Source organism: Canis lupus, chromosome 37 (genome assembly GCF_048164855.1).
Source record: "Canis lupus baileyi chromosome 37, mCanLup2.hap1, whole genome shotgun sequence".
In the NCBI taxonomy this organism is placed as follows: Eukaryota; Metazoa; Chordata; class Mammalia; order Carnivora; family Canidae; genus Canis; species Canis lupus.
Genome location: NC_132874.1, coordinates 3,080,229 through 3,099,231, shown reverse-complemented (window position 1 = coordinate 3,099,231; position 19,003 = coordinate 3,080,229). Strand labels below are relative to the sequence as shown.

General features: G+C 38.7%; 1 protein-coding gene across 5 annotated transcripts in view; it reads left to right on the top strand.

Moving 5' to 3' along the window:
* CARMIL1 (capping protein regulator and myosin 1 linker 1) overlaps positions 1–19,003 on the top strand; it is a 312,575-nt gene that overhangs the window by 243,720 nt on the left and 49,852 nt on the right. For all 5 annotated transcript variants that reach the window (XM_072813988.1, XM_072813987.1, XM_072813985.1 and 2 more), the window contains exons 28-29: positions 2,156–2,243; positions 4,741–4,890. In XM_072813988.1, coding sequence (XP_072670089.1) covers positions 2,156–2,243; positions 4,741–4,890 — 238 coding nt within the window. The remainder of the gene's footprint in view (positions 1–2,155; positions 2,244–4,740; positions 4,891–19,003) is intronic.

Here is a 19,003-nt window from a genome sequence, read left to right as displayed (position 1 = left end):
TGTGTGTGTGTAGATTTCTACAAATAAGAGATTCTAGGGCCAGCTCAGCTGAATGATAAGATAATTTGACAGACTTTAAGCAATGAAAGGACATTTAGAAGATTTATAGGACCCCATAGATCAGTGATTTTATTCACTCTAGCCCTGACTAGATTATACTTACATATTTCTGTAACCTGTAGTTTTAGGATTTTTATTGAAGCCCCTTAGGTACTGAGGGAAAAAAATTGTATTGGCCACCATTCTTCTATCCTATTGGATTGAACTACCAGTGGATCAGATTCTAATGCCTTTACTAGAGTTCCAGATTCTGGCAGATATGCTCACTTCTTCTGAAGATGGGCACATTCTGAGAAGTGAGCAGCAGGCTAGAACCCCTGTCATCAGTGAATCACTTCTGTGTTCATTAACTCCTTGCTTGGCTTTTTATAATGCATTATACAGAGCACTGATGGAATGAGTGAAAATATGCATGGCTACACCTGTGCATACGGTCAGATGCAGCTGTGCCCACGCAGGCTGAGTGGAATTATTTCCTCTAAAAAGTTTACAGTTTGGAAGTTCAATAAAGAAGCATAATATCCAGTAACAAAATGATAGAACAGTCCTGAAACTTGTGTGTGTGTGTGTGTGTGTGTGTGTGTGTGTGTGTGTGTGATTTTAAAGGATCTTTTTGGTGCTACAGTTTGAAACAGATAAACTACCCTTCCCCAACTCAGAGGGGGTGGGGAAGAGAAGGAGAAATAAAATGACAGATTCTATAGTTTTATGAGGAAGTAAAATTCCCAAACATGCCTTAAAAAAATGAGAGGAAGTACTTGTCAAAATGAGATTTCTAATTTTCCCCCCATCCCAGGTTTAGAGTGGGACCTACTAATCTGTATTTTTTTTTAATTTTTTTTTAATCTGTATTTTTAATGAGACCCAGGTGAATCTTATCAGTGGACCGCTGGGGAATAAAGAAGTAAAGTGTTAGATAAATCCAATAGCTACTGAAACCTTGTTTCAGAGGCAGGAATTAAATAAACATCCTTTTATCTTTAGCCTAGGAAAATTTTTAATGTAGACATCAAAGACTTGGTGCTTCCATTTTTCTGATTTGCCATCTGAAATCTGCCTTGGTGGAAAAATCTCAATGCAAATTTACTGCCTTTAGGTTAAAAAGATTTTTCCCCCTGTTACACAAACAGACTTTCAACCTTAGCTTTAGGATTAAATAATTTTATTTTGATAACTCCCTTCCCCTGCTTTAAAATATTTAAAATTCTTGACTTCAAAAGCAGATTGAACTTTTAAAAGGCTATGTTGGAGTGTGGGTATCTCTCTAGCACATTCACTTTTAAAAGTGTTGTGCATTTGTGTCTATTTGTGCATATGTGCATTTAGGTAGGATTATTCAGACTGAACAGACTTAAGTGGAGTTTGAATTCTTGAAAATAGCCAATAACTACAATGCAGACTAAAAAAACAGCTCTCTGAGTGAGACCTTTATGGCTGACTTCTTAATCAGTGAAAACCCCAAAACTAGCTAGCGGGTTCCTTCCTGGCGTCGAGACCCCTTCTTCAGGTCAGGTGAGAGGCACAGAAACTGAATGTTTCCCTAACCTCTGTTAAAAGGCAGGAGAACAGTGAATCTGTAGCAATTTGAAGGAAGATGAGGAGTACAAGCAGAAGCAGTTGAGTATGGTACCGTTTGGTCGGTAGAGGTTTTTTTTTTTTATTATTTTTTTAAGATGGGGGGAAATGCATATTTAAGTAATAACCAAAGTCTAACAATCAGACTCTCTTAATTTACTCCAGCCTGGGTTTGTTTTCCTTTTTGTCAATGGAAGAATTGTTCTTCACAACATGGTACATGTGGTTCCCATTAAGTTTGTCTTTACCCAGGTGTTTTTCATTTCTTCCACTAAATCTTGAGTTTTGAGATTGCAGAGGCAGGTTGAAATTGGTAAAGAAAATCTATTACCTGTGTGTTTATGGCAGCACTTAAAGCTTATCTTTGGAAATCCTTAGCCCTGTTCACACATTCTTCTATTCCATTTTCAAAGACAGAAGCAGAATCGCAGTTGACCTTATCAACAGCATAGCATCAAGGGTGGGTGATGTTTTTCCATACAAATTAAAATGTCACTGTGTACTTTTGTTTTTCACATAGTGAAGTGAAGTTGACAGTGGCCTCCTTCCTGTCTGATCGGATTGTGGATGAAATTCTGGATGCACTTTCACACTGCCATCATAAACTGGTGAGTGTGGTGGACATCTTGAGTGGGACTTCCTGTTGTGGGCTGCTGTGAAGCAGGGCAGGCTCCAACATGGGGATGTGGCTTCTTTCCTGCATTTTACTCTTTTGCAACTTTATGGGCCAAGATCCTGCTTTTCCCTCCTACAGTGCTTCCAAATATAGAACATGTTAGAACTTCTCCAGAGGGAATAGAAGGGGAAAGGAGAAGTAATTGTATTGAGAAGTTTTGTTGTGTGATTTATATTGCTGGTCAAAGGTTTTGGTATGAAATAATGCTGAGGCTGAGATCTAAAATTAAGAAAATTACGATTAATTTTTGTGTGCTTGTTTTGTTGCTCTCTGATATGATAATTTGGTAATGGACTATTCTTGAAAACATGGGGTGAGGGGAATGAAATATTTGGAGTCCAAAGAAAGTCAAGGGTAAAATGGACATGTCCTAGGGATTGATAGCTGCCGAGTGCCCAGCCAGGCCTCTTGGATGTAACTGAGGTGAAGAAATAAATTTTCTTCATCTAGAGACTGGTTTTATCAAAGTAGGAGACTTTACTTCCAATACTGTGCATATAAAAAATATATCAGACACTTCATGTGTTTTTAACTTTAGGAAGTCCTCTGAGGCACCTATGAAAGTTTTGTTACTCCTTACATCTTGTGTCATGAACATTGTAGCAATGTGATGTGATAGGAATCTCTCAAGCAAGTTATGACATATTCCCCAGAGAAACATTTCAGGTTAATTACAGGCTGGATATAGCCAGTTTTATGACATTGAATTGTTGGTGACGCCAGAAAACACCACGGTGAGAGCAACAGTAGCTGCCTCTTTTCCACGAGGCAGGCAACATGAATATTCTGAAAAACTCATTTTAGAAAAATACATAGGCTGTCCTCTAAAATTGAAAAGGTAGGACAGGCGTCTAGAGCAGTGCCATCAAAATGCTGCCCATGGGTTGGAGCTGGCCCCACGAACCTATGGGCACCTGACAAGGTTAGGTCAACAGGCAAGAGGAAACACAGAGAAAATTCTGGAGCAATTTGAGATGGCCACAATACACAAACACAGTTATTTCTCTAAAGTTTCATTTTTATTGTATTTCACCAGTTCTATCGGTTTGTGGCAAACTGGAAATATAAAAAACTGGTTCCTCCCCACAGAGAATCTAAGAATCACTAGCTTCTAGCTTATGGCACAATAAAGAGCTATGTTATTGTTTAGAGCTCCCAAGTCAGACTTTTCCTTTTTTAAATAAGCAGACACAACATCCATGGAGCATGCTTTATAGAAACAGTTTCTCCATAACCCAAGGCTGCAAGGACCACCTCAAAATGCCCTCAACATGATATTATATCAACGTGACCGTACATGAGCACCACACTGAAGGGTTGAATTTTCCGCTTTTTTTTTTTTTTAACATGTGTCCTTCTTTAAAGAATGTACTCAGAAAATATTGACTTTTTTTTTTCAATTTAAAAAAGAATTGTGTGGGTACTTTTTTTTTGTTTAAGATTTTATGATTTTATTTATTTAATCATGAGAGACACACAGAGAGAGGCAGAGACACAGGCAGAGGGAGAAGCAGGCTCCAGGCAGGAAGCCCAATATGGGACTCGATCCCGAGACTCCAGGATCACGCCCTGGGCTGAAGGCAGGCGCTAAACCGCTGAGCCACCCAGGGATCCCTGTGGGTGCACTTTTATAGTAAGCTTTATTTTAATATTCTGCAGATTTGGATTGTAAGGAGAGAGCTTAGCTTAACTGTTATATGAAAGGAATAGTATCTAAAAAAAAATGAAATTTTGTTTTCAGGGACATTCCAATTACATTAATGTGTTCTCTAATTTAACTTTAGAAGTATAGCCAGAGGTTCCACGGTATTGTCAACTGGTTCTCAATTATCGTTTCACAAGAGTTAATCAAAGTTCCTAGTGATGATTCAGCTCAACACTAGAGTTTATTAATTTCAGCCCAGTTTATTCTCTTATCATTAATTTTTTTTAGGTTTACCTAGAGCATAACACTGGAAATTAATCAATCCTATTAAATATGGTATTCATGATCTGAAAACAAAGCTAGCAGCAATTACAATTTTGTTAGCAATTTCCTTCCTTTCAGCCCTTTAAAAACTGAGAATGTTGGAAACATCTTGTGTCTCCTAATTAGATACTTTTAAAGCATTAGAGAGAGAAATAAATTATTTCAGAGGAAATATAAAATAAAATTAATAAAAAGAACACTCCTTGTTTTCTTCTAGACTAAGTATTCTTGTCAATTACTAAAGGAGGTTTTGTAATTTCTTGCTTAAGACAGTCCACCCTCCAAAGATAATAAGAGGTGAGTTATTGTAGTGGGAATGTGTTAAAAATTGTCATTAACCACACACAGGTGGAATCCTTCACTGTGCTACCTTGTGGAAGGTATCTTCCAGAATTCTGCTAACCTGCTCTTCCTTTGCCTCTGGTGCCTTTTCTCCTTGTACCCGTCTTGACTCTCTTAGACTGACCATTTCAGCAGACGAGGCAAGACCCTTCCTGAGCCTGAGGCCATAGAGATTGAGCTGGTGGAGGAGAAGCCAGCTAAACACTCTGTCATCACGATGGAGGAGCTCACGGAGATGGAGCGTTTGGAAGATCTGGATACTTGTATGGTAAGACACATCCTTTGGTGACACCATGACTCCATCACCATAGGGCTTTGCTACTAAATTTTTTTTTTTTAAGATCTCACCTTTACAAACCAGACCAAATAAAACTCCCTGGCAGAGATCATTCTTTCAGAAACTTATTGCTTACAGAGATTGTTAATGAAGCTAATAAAGCTGAAGCTTCAGGTCCCCCTCCAAAGCCCGGTACCATACTTTGGATTTGTAATTTTATAAAACCTCATTTTATTTTATTTCATTTAATTCTATTCTATATTCCAATATGTTAACAGACAGTGTAATATTAGTTTTAGGTGTACAATATAGTGACTCAGCACTTTCATCCATCACCTGGAGCTCATCACAGGTGCCCTCCTTCATCCCCATCACCTATGTCAACCATCCCTCCACCAACCTCCCCTCTGGTGACAACGAGTTTGTTCTTTAGAGTTAACAGTATATTTCTTGGTTTGTCTCTCTCTTTTTTTCTTTTGCTCATTCTTTTGGGTTTATTTGTTTCTTAAAACTTTTCTTAAAGAGCATTCCCATACACCCCTCCCAAGGACAAATTGTGGAAGTTTCACTGAGCCATAAAACCTGGTTCTGTCCTGTGGCTGCAGTGGAAAAAATTCCTAAATTCATTAGGAGAAATTTATTATTTAACTTTTGAAGGTCATTGGTAACAAGAAAATATTTTTAAATAAATAAGCCATTAAAAATGTGGGAAGGACTTTTTCCCACACAGAATGTGTGGAATGACTATTTCTGTCTTGGTCCTATCATTTTTTTCCTTATGGTGCTTTTTTCCTATTCTTAACTTACATAATTTGAGGGTATCCTCTTAAATTTGCATTTCCCATTTAGTTTATATTCTATTTAATTCCCTTGACTTGATGTGCTTTAGAAGATGGAATATACATACAGTGTTACCTAGCAGTGGGTCTCAATTCCTTATTTTCTAAATTTCACATGGTATATTCATCTGGCCACATAACTAGAGTGTTCAGCTTGCTGATAAATTTTTTCTGCTCTAAGGGCAATTTTACTTAGGTTCCTATTTCATTATTTTAGAATTTGTATTATTAACATAGTTACATTTTACTTTACCATTATAACAGTTATATGTGCCTCCGTATTCAATATTTTTATGTTTCACTAAAATAATTCATCTTTTAGGAATTCCTCATAATCTGAGAGAGTGCTGCTGAGATAACATCTGGGCTACTTCTTTGCCCAAATGTTTCTACAATTACTAATAATTTTAGTAGTTTTTAGTTTCAGGCATGTCAGGAATGATATTTGTTTTTAACTTTCAAAACCAAGGATCTGAGGTGCCCACTATTATTTTTCTAGTCCAGAAGGAAAGATAATGCTTTAAGTAGTTTCTTATTTATAAGCCATTGTTACCTGTTAAAGTTGGTGAATAAAATAATTGAGAACCCTCCAGATAAAATCCTATCATATACAAAGAGGCTAGCAAAGAAAGTCAGAAATATAATCCTACTTTTTCAAATAACATTCTAGTAGAGCTAATGATGGCAGATAATTTGCTATACAACTATGTAAACTTACAAGTGTATTTATTTACTCTATGTAGGAGGAATTGTCAAGTTTTTAAATAACTTGCTTGTCCAGTATATTGTAAAATGTTTCTTTAGTGTTTTTACTTTGTTTGCATCTTGAGGCAATCGAAGTTAACACAGTTGGTAATTATTCAGTAAGCTCTTAGGCTAACCCCCCAAAAAATAAGTATGTTATAGAAAATAAGGTTTTGTTTTGTTTTGTTTTTTTAGGAAATAGGTTTAAAATCAAAATTAACTCTACATGTCACGTTTTCTGCCAGAATTGTTTGGTCATGTGTGAGTTCAGAAAGAGTAAAGAAAATGTGAGTTAGTAATATGTATTTTGTTGCATTTATAAGTTATGTGGTTTAGGCTGAGAGTGTTGGCTAAGAAGGACTAGCTTAGCCACTATAAGGATGGTGTTTCATTGTGTAAACTTTGTTTTTGTATGATTGATTAGGGTTTTGTCATGTGAAAGAAAAAGGTGGTTCTTAAAGTGGGTGGGGTGAGAATAGAGGAGAAAATCATTTCTTTAAATTTATTTTTTATTAAGGTACAATTGACATATAACACTCTGTTTTATTTACTTTTTATTTTTTAAAAAAGATTTATTTATATATTTGGGAAAGGGAGAGAGTGCACATGAGCAGGGGTAGGGGCAAGAAGGAGAGGCAGAGAGAATCTTTTTTTTTTAAAGATTTATTTATGTATGTATGTATGTATGTATGTATTTATTCATTCATGAGAGACACGGACTCAAGAGATGCAGAGACATAGGCAGAGGGAGAAGCAGGCTCCTCGCAGGGAGCCCAATACGGGACTCAATCCGGGATCCCAGGATCACGATCTGAGCCGAAGGCAGGCACCCAACCGCTGAGCCACCCAGGCATCCTGAGGTATAGAGAGAATCTTAAGCAGGCTCCACGCCCAGCACTGAGCCCCACATAGGGCTCCATCCCAGGACCCTGAGATCATGACCTGAGCTTAAATAATGAGTCAGACAAACGGAGCCACCCAAGACCCTCTTTACTTATTTATTTTTTAATTAATTAATTAATTTATTTATTTATTTATTTATTTATGATAGTCACAGAGAGAGAAAGAGAGAGAGGCAGAGACATAGGCAGAGGGAGAAGCAGGCTCCATGCACCGGGAGCCCGACGTGGAATTCGATCCGAGGTCTCCAGGATCGCGCCCTGGGCCAAAGGCAGGCACCAAACCGCTGTGCCACCCAGGAATCCCTACTTATTTATTTTTAATGTAACTCTACACCCAATGTGGGGCTCAAACTCATGACCCCCAAGATCAAGAGTCATAGGCTCTACTGACTGAGCCTGTCAGGTATCTTTTTTCTTTTTTTTTCTGTCAGGTATCTTGGTGTTGTTTTACTTTTAGGTATACAATATAATGATTTGATATATATACATATATATTGTAAAATGATGACAGTAAATTTAGTTAACATCTGTCATAACACATAGTTAACAAACTTTTTGTTCTTTGTGAGAACATTTATGATCTACTCTTAGGAACTTTCAGATATGCAGTAGGGTACTAACTATACTTAGAGCAGTGTATGTTACATTCCTAGGACTTGTGTATCTGATGATCAGAAGTCTGTACCATTTTTTTATTTTTATTTTTTTAAGATTTTATGTATTTATTTATGAGAGAGAGGCAAAGACATAGGCAGAAGGAGAAGCAGACTCCCTACAGGAAGCCCAATGCGGGACTCGATCCCAGGACCCCAGATTCACAACCTGAGCCAAAGGCAGATGCTCAACCACTGAGCCACCCCGGTGCCCCTGTACCTTTTTTTAAATTGCAGGTTATATTTTAAAATTGAGATGCAGAACCACCATCAGGAGCAAAGGGCAAAACTATGCTGCAAGCATACCCAACACGGGATGGTTTCCATTTTATAAAAATGTTCCTGTTGCTGTGATCTAAGAAGCATAAATAGAGGTTTCCCAGAACCAGGCTCATAGGATGGCCTGAGTTAGAAGGGTGGTTTTTTTCTGGTTCTGACCACCATGGAGGCAAGCATTGAGGACTGTTCCTGACTGAGCACCTGCTGAATGGTGGGGGGAGCAGGGCCTTAGGTATGAGTGGGTAACAGAGAAACATGGGATGGAGCTCTCTATAAAAGAGCAATACATGGGCAGAATTTGAAAATAGCATTTTTTTGTTCCAACTAATTCCTTCATCATTGTTTTAACTCAGCTAATTACTTGTTAAGGAGCAGAAAACCAGAGCTGAGTTTACTGTTAGTTTAATGGGAAAGAACATTTGTGTGGAGAAAGTGCACATCAGTGGATTTGTACTGTAATGATTTTCCCAATACCCTCAGCCTGACCATCGATCCCAAGCCACCCACAGTGTACGCCGTGGCAGCTCTTCTGAGTGCAGGGATCCCTTTCCTAAAGAGAATCCATTTTCTCAGCTTTGGACTTTATACCCTAAGCCAGTGGCACAAATCCAGAGCTAATTTGAAAATTAGTTTCACCTTTTAAAATTACCCCTCCTATCATCTCTCAAAATCAAAGTGGCAAATCACTTGTATTTCTCATTGATATCTATTACCAAATATCCAGGTCCTCACATGGTGCTATTTTAAAAAGGTCTGAAGAACGTATTTGCAAGGGAGAGAGATTTAATCTGTTTTGGTTTTCTGAATGAATGAATGAATGAATGAATGAATGAATGAATGAGTACATATTCCTTGGCAGCATTTCCGGCTTAAGTGATCCTGAAAGATAGGACACAGGTTAAGTATTGTGTGAAAGGGTCCCAGAAGAACAAGTGCATCCATGCATGGATACAGCCTTTCCCACATGGAACTGTGAGCCTCCAGCAGGTAGAATTTGTGCCATACACACAGCAAGAGCACTGTTGAGTGTGATGCTGTAAGTTTACTATTACCTAAAATGTTTATTGATACCCCAGAGCCCTGTGACACTTTGCCTAGGGCATTCCAAAGAAACTTGGACTCATTACCAACCTCCTCCTTAGCAATTCTACTTACAGATTCAGGATCCTGGCAGTTTTTGCCTATGATGTTCATGACATCTGCTAAATCTATTTTTGAACATTTCTTTAACAAACTTAGTAGGCAATCTGGGCATCTCTTTTTTTCCCCCTACCCCCAGATATCTTGTCTCATGTTTTCTTCCATTTCTCTTTGGTCCAAAAGTCAGTTCCATTTCAATCCTTATATCTCTTTAAAGAACGAGGAGTTATAATCACACTAAGGAAGGTTTAGTGCTATAAATTAGAGGTAGAAATTTATATTAGTTGAGTTCAAGGATTGCCTTTTTGAAGATGGAAACAATCATCTATGTGACTGATTTCTTTATTTAAAAAACTTTTCAAAAATATTTTATTTATTTATTTATTTGATACAGAGCATGAGCAGGGGGAAGAAGGAGAAGAGCAGGGGCAGAAGGAGAAGCAGACTCCCCACTGAGCAGGGAGCCTGATGCAGGGCTCAATCCAGGACCTTGTGATCATGACCTGAGCCGAAGGCAGATACTTCACCCGCTGAGTCACCCAGGTGTCCCAATAGACTGATTTCCTAAACTTACTCTTTGACCAAGTGAGGGCTGAAATAAGGATGAATGAGTGGTGTGACAGGCCTTGATACCCACTGGGGGGGATGTCTGAGACCTTCTCATCAATCTTAGTTTCATAATTGTTGAAGGAGAAGGCAGTTTTCTTTAAATAAAAGGGCAGAGTTGCAAAACTGTCTTCAATCAAATAATTCTCTTTTTCTTTTAGCTAGAAAGAAACTCAGAGGGGGTGCCTGGGTGGCTCAGTGGTTGAGCACCTGCCATTGGCTCAGGCTTTGATCCCAGGGTCCTGGCATCGAGTCCTGCATTGAGCTCCCTGCAGAGAGCCTGTTTCTCCCTCTGCCTATGTCTCTGCTTCTCTCTCTGTGTCTCAAGAATCCATAAATAAAATCTTTAAAAAAAGAAAAAAACTCAGAGGTTATCTAGTTCATATGGTGGGAATCACGGGGTGGGGGTGGGGGTGGTGGTCAGGGGAGGAGGGCCTGGATAGAATGAGAGCCATCAGAATAACCTGCAGACTTCCAGCCTGTGTCCAGTCTCATAGCCCCAGAGATTCTGATGTCACTTTACTCCAAGGAGAAAATCAGATGGTTTAAAAAGTCGTGTTCATTTCTTTAACACACAGATGAAGTCCCTATAATGTGCCAGGTGCTATTCTTCACTCTTTATGAAGAGTAAGCAGTTCAGTCCTTAAACAATCACCTATGAATGGTAGATATCATTGCTATCTTGTGTCTATAAGTGGGGAAACTGAGGCATAGAACAGTTAAGAACAAGTGGGGAAACAAGGCATAGAACAAGTTAAGCAACTTGTCCAAGTGACCTGAGGTCACCCAAAGGCAGGCAGTTTGGATAGTATATGGATGTCATATATGGCATATTTCTTACATCCAGAATTAAATCTTGAGTTAGATTTAATTAGACTTGCATTGCTTTGTGTAACACGTCTGCTTACTAATTTCAGATTAAATTGACATGTGAACAGGAACCCAAATGAAAGAAATGTGCTGTATAAACATAACCTAAGCCTTTAGGTTTTAAACATTATTGGAAACCACTGGGTCAAAAATCTGACATGCTCAATTGGTAGACTTGAATCTGCCCACTTTGGGCTTACCTGGAATATTACTTGTCTTTCCATGTGCTATTTTGTTGGTGACAGTGATTAATTAGCTTTCCTACATACTTAAAATCCCAACACACATGCCTTCTATGTCATGCTGAAACGTGTATTTACTTAGCCTCTTGATTGTCCATAGACCATCTGTTCTTTCCTGCAATCAGGTGCTCTTAGGAAATCAATATTCCCAGCTGTCTCTTTCAACTTCACTTTGTCATTGGCCTTTGGGGTATTGAAGGATGCTGTTTGCATTCTACTGATTAGTTATTTCTCAGTATTTAATTTATCATTATATATAGTTTACCACCTTTAAAAAATCACAGAAGCTCAGCATTTAGGATCCCATGCCAAGTGGGTGAAGAGCCAGTGTCTGCTCTGTAGTATAACTAACTCACTAATTGTGTGTAATTCTTTCATTTATTTTAATGAGTGTCATACCAGTTTTAAATCAAAAGATATTCATGCAAAGGAGCAGTTCATCTACTTACTGCTGTTTCTTTGGAAAAGAATTTTAAAAGGCTTGAATTATTAGTACATCTTGTGAATCCTTTTTTCAATGAGAAAATAACAATTATTTTCCCTTAAATTCAGCCTCAAATTTTAATATATAATTTTTTAAGCTTTTTTTTAAAAAAAGTTTTTATTTATTTGAGAGAGCATGAGAGAGAGAGAGAGAGAACACGAGTGGAGGGGGAGAAGCAGGCTCCTTGTTGAGTGGGGAGACTGACCTGGGCTTGATCCCAGGACCTCGGGACCATGACCTCAGTCAAAGGCAGATGCTTAACCAACTGAACCACCTAGGTACCCCTAATTTTTAAGCCTTTTAATACAGATTAAAATGTAGTGAAGATCTGTTTGTCTTGGTCAAAATACTTTTTAAAAACAAATCCCCTCAAAAAAAAAAAAAACCCACCCCACTTTCAAGTATCAGCAGTTATTAGTTGAACTAATCTATTAACAACAGTACCAAGTATAGTTCATTGAGTCGATACCTCATGTAAATTAGTTGCACTGTGTTCAAGCCCTATTGGCTTCTTCTTATGATTTTATTTATTCTGTAATGTCATTTCCTTATTGATATCATTATGGGAAATGGAGGTTTGACTTTATAACCACTGGAAAGCAGCCCAAGAAAACCTCTTAATTTCCACATTTTAATTTTCAAACCTATAGCACAATCTGTATAGTTCAGCCAGAGCAGGTAGTGTGTTTCTCAAAGTTCTAGTAATTTTTGTGGCAGTCCTTTGTGGAAATGCCAGGGGTACCCTGCAAATCCCTAAAGAGGCTGCCATTCCCTGATGGCTGACAGTTTTCTTAATCTTCTAATTTTTAACTGGCACCATAAAATAACTTAGAACATTAACTAGTTGTGACTAGTCAGGGCATTCCAAAACCAGCATCAAAACTGGGCATCTGACTTGCAGAGGATATCATGATTCTTCTGAGCTCTATTCTAACATGTAATGGTAAATATAAAAGATAATTTCGGTTTCCCTCATGAATTAAATTAAGCAAATGACCCTAATAGCCTGTGGATTGATGAAACAAACCAAAACCATACCATTGTTTACATGGGGGGGGGGGGTTATAGATGACAGAGGAGTTACTTATACTTCCTTAAACAGGACATTTTCTAGTAAAGTGCTAACTAGCTAAGTCCCTTATAAGCAATCACAGATTTAGTAACTCCTGGGATAGTACAGTAGAACCAGTATTTGATAATTTCTCTAAAATCAGTTCCACTTTGCAACTTTAGTAACCTCATGTTTGTGGACTATGCGCATTTGTTTTGACAACCTCTTCCTTCCATCAGAAAGCTCCAGATTATCACTGCTTGCCAGTGGAGACCAAAGGTCAGATCCCTGCAGGATGAAAGATGTCCTCTTTAAGGACTGTATTCAAATCGTGAAAGAACACAGTGTCTTTGGATACTAAGTATGTGTGTATGTATGTTTGTGTCTGTCTAAAGAAGAAGGAAGTGGGCGGTCCTTCAAGGGGGCTTGCTTACCCAGGGGGAGAGACAGAGACAGGAACAAGGTATCTGCTGGCACAGGAGCCCAGGGAGGATACAGGAGCATTTCTCATTCATGAACTCTTAGCTGGTTATGAGCTATCGAATGACTCTTTGAACTAAAAATATAGACTAGCAGGCCATTTATTCATTTAATAGATGCTTATTGTTCATCCACTGTGTACGATATTCCCAGCTTCTTGCTGGAAATGGAAGGCAAAGAAACCAAGACATCCCCCACCAAGTTTGCTCTGCTGAAAGGCAGAAGTGGCAAAGCCAGTTTCCACAGCACTACCATCCGTGTAAATCCCACACATGTATTTGCTTAGGTTTGGAAAGATGGGAGTCTGCCACCGAAATGAGGTCATCCAGAAAGGCTTGAATTAGTACAGAATGCATCTTGGAATCCTCTGTCACATCCCACAGGTGACTCATCAAATCAATGGGATGGTTTTGACCAGGAGTTTAAAGACACTCCTCAGAAATGAAACATTAAGTGTGAATATGAAGTACCAGATTACATTGCGTGTTTGCTTCAGTTATACACACATGTACATCCATTAGGTTGTGACATAAATACATTCCATATACAAGGCAGGTCAGTCTGGGGCTCCTGGCTGGCTCAAGTTATTGAAGCATCTGCCTTTGGCTCAGGTCATGATCTCAGGGTCCTGGGACCCAGCCCTGTGTCAGGCTCCTTGCTCAGTGGGAAGTCTGCTTCTATGTCTCCCTGCCCTCCTCTCATGCTCTCTCTTGTTATCTCTTTCCCTCTCTCTCAAATAAATAGATAAAATATTTTTTAAAAAGTGTTCAGGGGCTACAGAAGTATAGTTTCTTGTATGCAGCCTTAATTTGGGCTTTGTTTCTTTTACTTCTTGGTCCTGATTTACTCCTTCCCTCCCACACAAATTTTGCTGTTCTCAGTGGGTCTCAGCTCATTTTTGGCTTGAGGCGGTTGTACATGAATAGAGTGACATGTTAGATGTGGTGGGAGAGTGCTCTGCGAGGGTGTGTGGTTTGCCCTGGAAGCAGAGAAGGGGTGCCCAGCCCACCTTGGGGGAAGGGTGTTTTCAAGGAAGGCATCCTGGAGGAAGGTTCTGAGCATCATGCCTGGCACACAGTGGGCCCTCGGTGACTATTGGCACAGTGAAAGATGGTATTTGAAGAGAGGTTGGCTGGGAGAATGAGTAAGTAAATGTAGCAGAGAGGAGTGTACACAGAGGCTCAGACTGAGGGGAGAACATCCAGGTTGAGGGACTCTTGTGGTATTATGGTATGGCAGGTATAGAGGGGTGTGACAAAGAGGCTGGAGGCCATATCACAGTCTTGTAGAGCTCACAAAGATCTCTTAGCTTGTTTATATATTGTTTATTTTTAAAAAGATTTTATTTATTTGAGAGAGAGAACAAGTAGGGGGAGGGGCAAAGGGTGAGGGAGAATCAGACTCCCCACTGATCAGGGAGCCCAACATGGGGCTCAATCCCAGGACCCTGGGATCATGAACTGAGCCCAAGGCAGACTCTTAACCAACTGAACCGCCTAGGTACCCCTAGCCTATTCCTTAACAAAATCAAAATCTAACGTAAATGGTTTTTAGCTTTGACCTTTGATGCGTATTTTGCCGAAAATTCTCCTACTGACTTTCATACTGAAAACCACACTTGGAAACTAGACCAAAAACAAATGACTTCTACACTCCAGATATAACTGCATTTCTTTTATTAATTTTAGTTTCAGTTGTGTAACCTCATTCATATAGTTGCTTCTTGGAGTTATACATGTACTGCTTTCCTTGAGAAACTACTTAGGTGGCACCTTTAGTAATTTATAGGTAAAGTGAGTGAACAGAGTTAAAGAGAGGTTAAAAAATAACACAAGAAAGTTATAGCAAAGTTCAGGATCAGTTCCTAGTTATGCCTGCATGGTGCTCTGTTCTGCTTGTTGGGTAAGGGGGAGCCTTAGCCAAACTCATGCCAGAGCTTCAGACCTAACATCTGATTATCAAAATTGATCTACATGACCATTTTTCTGGCTCAGAAGACCACCTAATCAGAGCTGAGCTCTAGGGTGGATACCTGCAACCAAGCAGCTTCAAATCTACTCCAGCCCTTGAGCAAGTACTCTGTTGAAATCTCCAAAGGCCATACCCAATTGACATGGCCAAATGGTCTTGTTCTAAAACAGACATTAGAGCATTCTCTGTCACAGCCTTGGCAAAACCACAGAAATTCTTCTCATTGTGTACTATGTGGCCTTGACTACCCAGGTAACTGAATAAATTGGCCACCTGTATGCAGTTATTTGATACTGAAATCTTAAACGTTCGAAAGGTATTTGTGTAGGGTTTGCTATATAGTTAATATTGAACAACAGGTAAAGACTGTACCCATGTGCTCTAGAAAGCCATCTTCTTTAGCTATAATACAACACCATAGTGGGCACATTAAGGAGTGTCTAATAGACTGTTTATCTAAGTGTTCTCTGTAGCTTGGGTTGCATATAGTTAACTCACTTTAAAATGAAACCAAAGCCAATGAAAAATCACAAGGGGCAAAAAAGATCACCTTGTTTTTTGACATATTTCCTCATAGATGAAGCAGACTGTGTTAATAAGGATGACTGAAGGCTATGAGCAAATAATTATCAAAGGAATGGATCTGTAATTTAGAGATGACTTAAGAATCCATTCTCTTTTAAGAAATCTCACTGGAGAGTCTATTCAGAAGGGATGTTGAACCAAACATGACAAAGATCTTGGTTTCCAAACCAGATCGGGTTTTTACAGAGTTTGGGTGGTAAGCCATCTTTACCTTAAGTTCAGTCTGAGGTTGAAGATGTAGGACAAGGAGTTTGAAGAGTCAGTCTTAAAAGAACTTGGAGATCCAGTCAGAACCACATCTCCTGATTGCTGATTGACCACTACAGCCCTTCAACCACCATCTATTCTTTTTACTAGCACCAGTGGGATTTACTGGACTTAAGATTTTTAAACCAGTAGTAGAGTAAATTTTTAAAGGATTTAAAGCCTTTTTTTTTTAAGCTTTCTTTTTTTTTTTAAGTAGGCTCTATGCCCAGTGTGGTACCAATGCAGAGCTTGAAAAACTCATAACCCTGAGATCAAGAGTCAGATGCTTACTTAACCAACTGAGCCACCCAGGTGCTCCATTTTGTTATAGGATTGAATCTGGTTTTTGGTGGTGGTGGTAGGAACGATTAATCTTTGTCATCTTTATAGGGCTAAAATCCTATGGACAGAGTAAATGTGTTACATAAGCATTTTAGGCTAAGTTTGATTATTCATCTTGGTGACACTGAGCCCTGATGTCCATTCCAAAGGCGAATTTTTTTAAGTCTCCTGATTGCCTCATTCCTGCCTTCCATTTTCACATGGACTTTCCAAAGATCTAGACTTAAATATCTCTCTCAAAGGTAATACTTGGTGAAGACTCCCTCATTATTTATTTATTCTTTTGCAATTAAAAACGGCAAATTGTTACTCAACTTTTCATGACTATTAGAATAACATTGTGCTTAATAGTGCAGTAAAATGCAAAACATTGCACTTAATAGTGCAAATAAACTTTGCTTTTTTATAATAACACTGCAAGGGGACCATACCTGGTACTTGTGTTCATAAGCATCATGCTTCTGTGCCCAGCAGCACCAACACGGGCTCTCAAGGTAAAATACTTGCTTGAAAGCAGTACCAAGTGCTTTCATTCTTTGGACAGCCCTTAAGGAAAATGCATTAAATTATAGCTACTTTTTTAAAGCTACTTTTTTTTATAGCTACTTTTTCACATTCAAGTGTGAAACTTCACTTTGGCATCAGTTGCAAGAAGAGTTCAAATGATTGAAAAGTGAGCCATTAACTGTTTCCTGGAGAAAACAGGACAGAGCTAGGAAGATAAAGATTTTTAATTTTCTCGCATCAAAAAAAAAAAAAAAAAAGAAACAAACACAGATCTGGAAGCTAAGGAAGGGATCCACATTAATGTACAAATCATTCCTTGCTGTGACTTTCACAATAGCCTCTCATCAGGGCTGCTCTCTGAATGCTTTTGTTTTAACACCGTGATGCCATTTTAACTTTTATATGAAATGAGACTTTGGGTGTGAAAGTTAATAAGGGTGATATGAATAGCTGAATTTAATGTTGTGTTCACTGGGAAATAGCCCCACTAAATCTCACTAAATCTCTACGTATTGTTCTCCTTTTGTCCACAGATTTATTGCAGCTGTCTCAGAGTTATGGCTTATGTACCCCTACCCTCCCTAGAGTTTAAAACTTGTTCCTGTCCAACCATCACTGTAGAAGGGATTAGGCAATCTTTTTTTTTCTCATTGAGCTCTACACCAGCTCAACTTTTTAAAAATAGAAATGCATAGAAATTACTTTATATCATTTTATTTATTTTAATTTTTTTTTAGAAATTGCTTTTTTAAACCACACATAAGGTTAGATACTTAAACCACACTATTTGGTTAGATAGTTGAGGGTATAAATCAATGAAGAATGATTAAATTTTGGTTTCCTCTTGAGCATTGACTCAGCTGAAAATCTGGCAGGAAATATTTAAGTTTTGTAACCTCCTACATTAAACAGAGATTACCCCTATCTATTTTAAAAGTGCACAGAAAAGCACAAGGTGAGCCTAGCATATGTTGTATCAAAAAGCAAGGATTGGCTCCAACTCCAATGGGATCATTTCAAAGGCTACAAAGTCCAGATTGAAATGGCTTCCCCTGGGACACTCTGGCACCAAAAAGAATAAGGACAGTAATAGTTTATGATACATTGAATTAGTTTTTAAGAATCCACAAGTCCATAGCAATACCAAGAAAATAAAAGAGGAGAGGATACAGAGGACTTTTTAAGGAATAGTTGATCTTTGCAGGGGAACAGTACCTAATAAATGTAGGAATGATGATAGAAGCGGAAAGGTACAATTTGGTAGCCTCTGTTGTATTCATTCATTCAGGCAAGGATTGTTGATGGTTGTTTGAAAATGGGGCCATCACCATGAAACAAAAGTATCACTTCAAAGATGTATTATTAATTACCAAGGGAAAATGTAACCTTATAAGGAAGTGGTTGGAAGTCCCAACCTAACCAAGTGACCAACCTTAGTGTTACCAACAGTGGAACAACCTGATGTGGGTGCCACCTGTGATTCAGCCATTAGTTCACAGCATCACCTGTGTGGCAGTGTTGGGGGGGCAAGGGGGGGTGATGGCTCCCCTGAATCCAATCTCCAGGTAAATGGAGAATATGGGAAAGTCTGTGAAACAATTGACCTGAATTGCTCAAGAAAGAATCATGGAAAAGAAAAGTAGGATTGGTCATGGGGAGAGGAAGACACCCTAGGAAGAGAAACTCAGGAGACATAGGACACACTGTGGTGAGTTCTTCCTTACATCCTGCATCCAACAGGCAGGGGCGCTCCAAGGCATTTGAGGGACAACTGGGGAAATTTGAATACGGAGCATAGTGTGTACATTAGAAACTGTAGAATTGCTATTAGTAGGTGTGATCATCATGTATGGTTCTGTAGGAGAAAGTGTTCTTGCTGGAGTATTTGAAAGAGAAATGTCAAGATGTCAAAAACTTTAAAATGATTCAACCAAAAATGTGCGTGCATATGTGTTAGAGACAGGGAGGGAGAAAGAAAGAAATTAAATGAAGTAATGTGACAAAATGTTAATAATTAAGGGACCTATGTCAAGAGCACACATGTATTATACTATTTGTTTTGAAATTTGAGAATAGAATACATAGTTGGCTGGAGGAGAGCAGGTTTATGTAGGTGAAGAGCTTATTGGTTGAAGAAGTGGACGCATGAGCCATGAGGGTCCA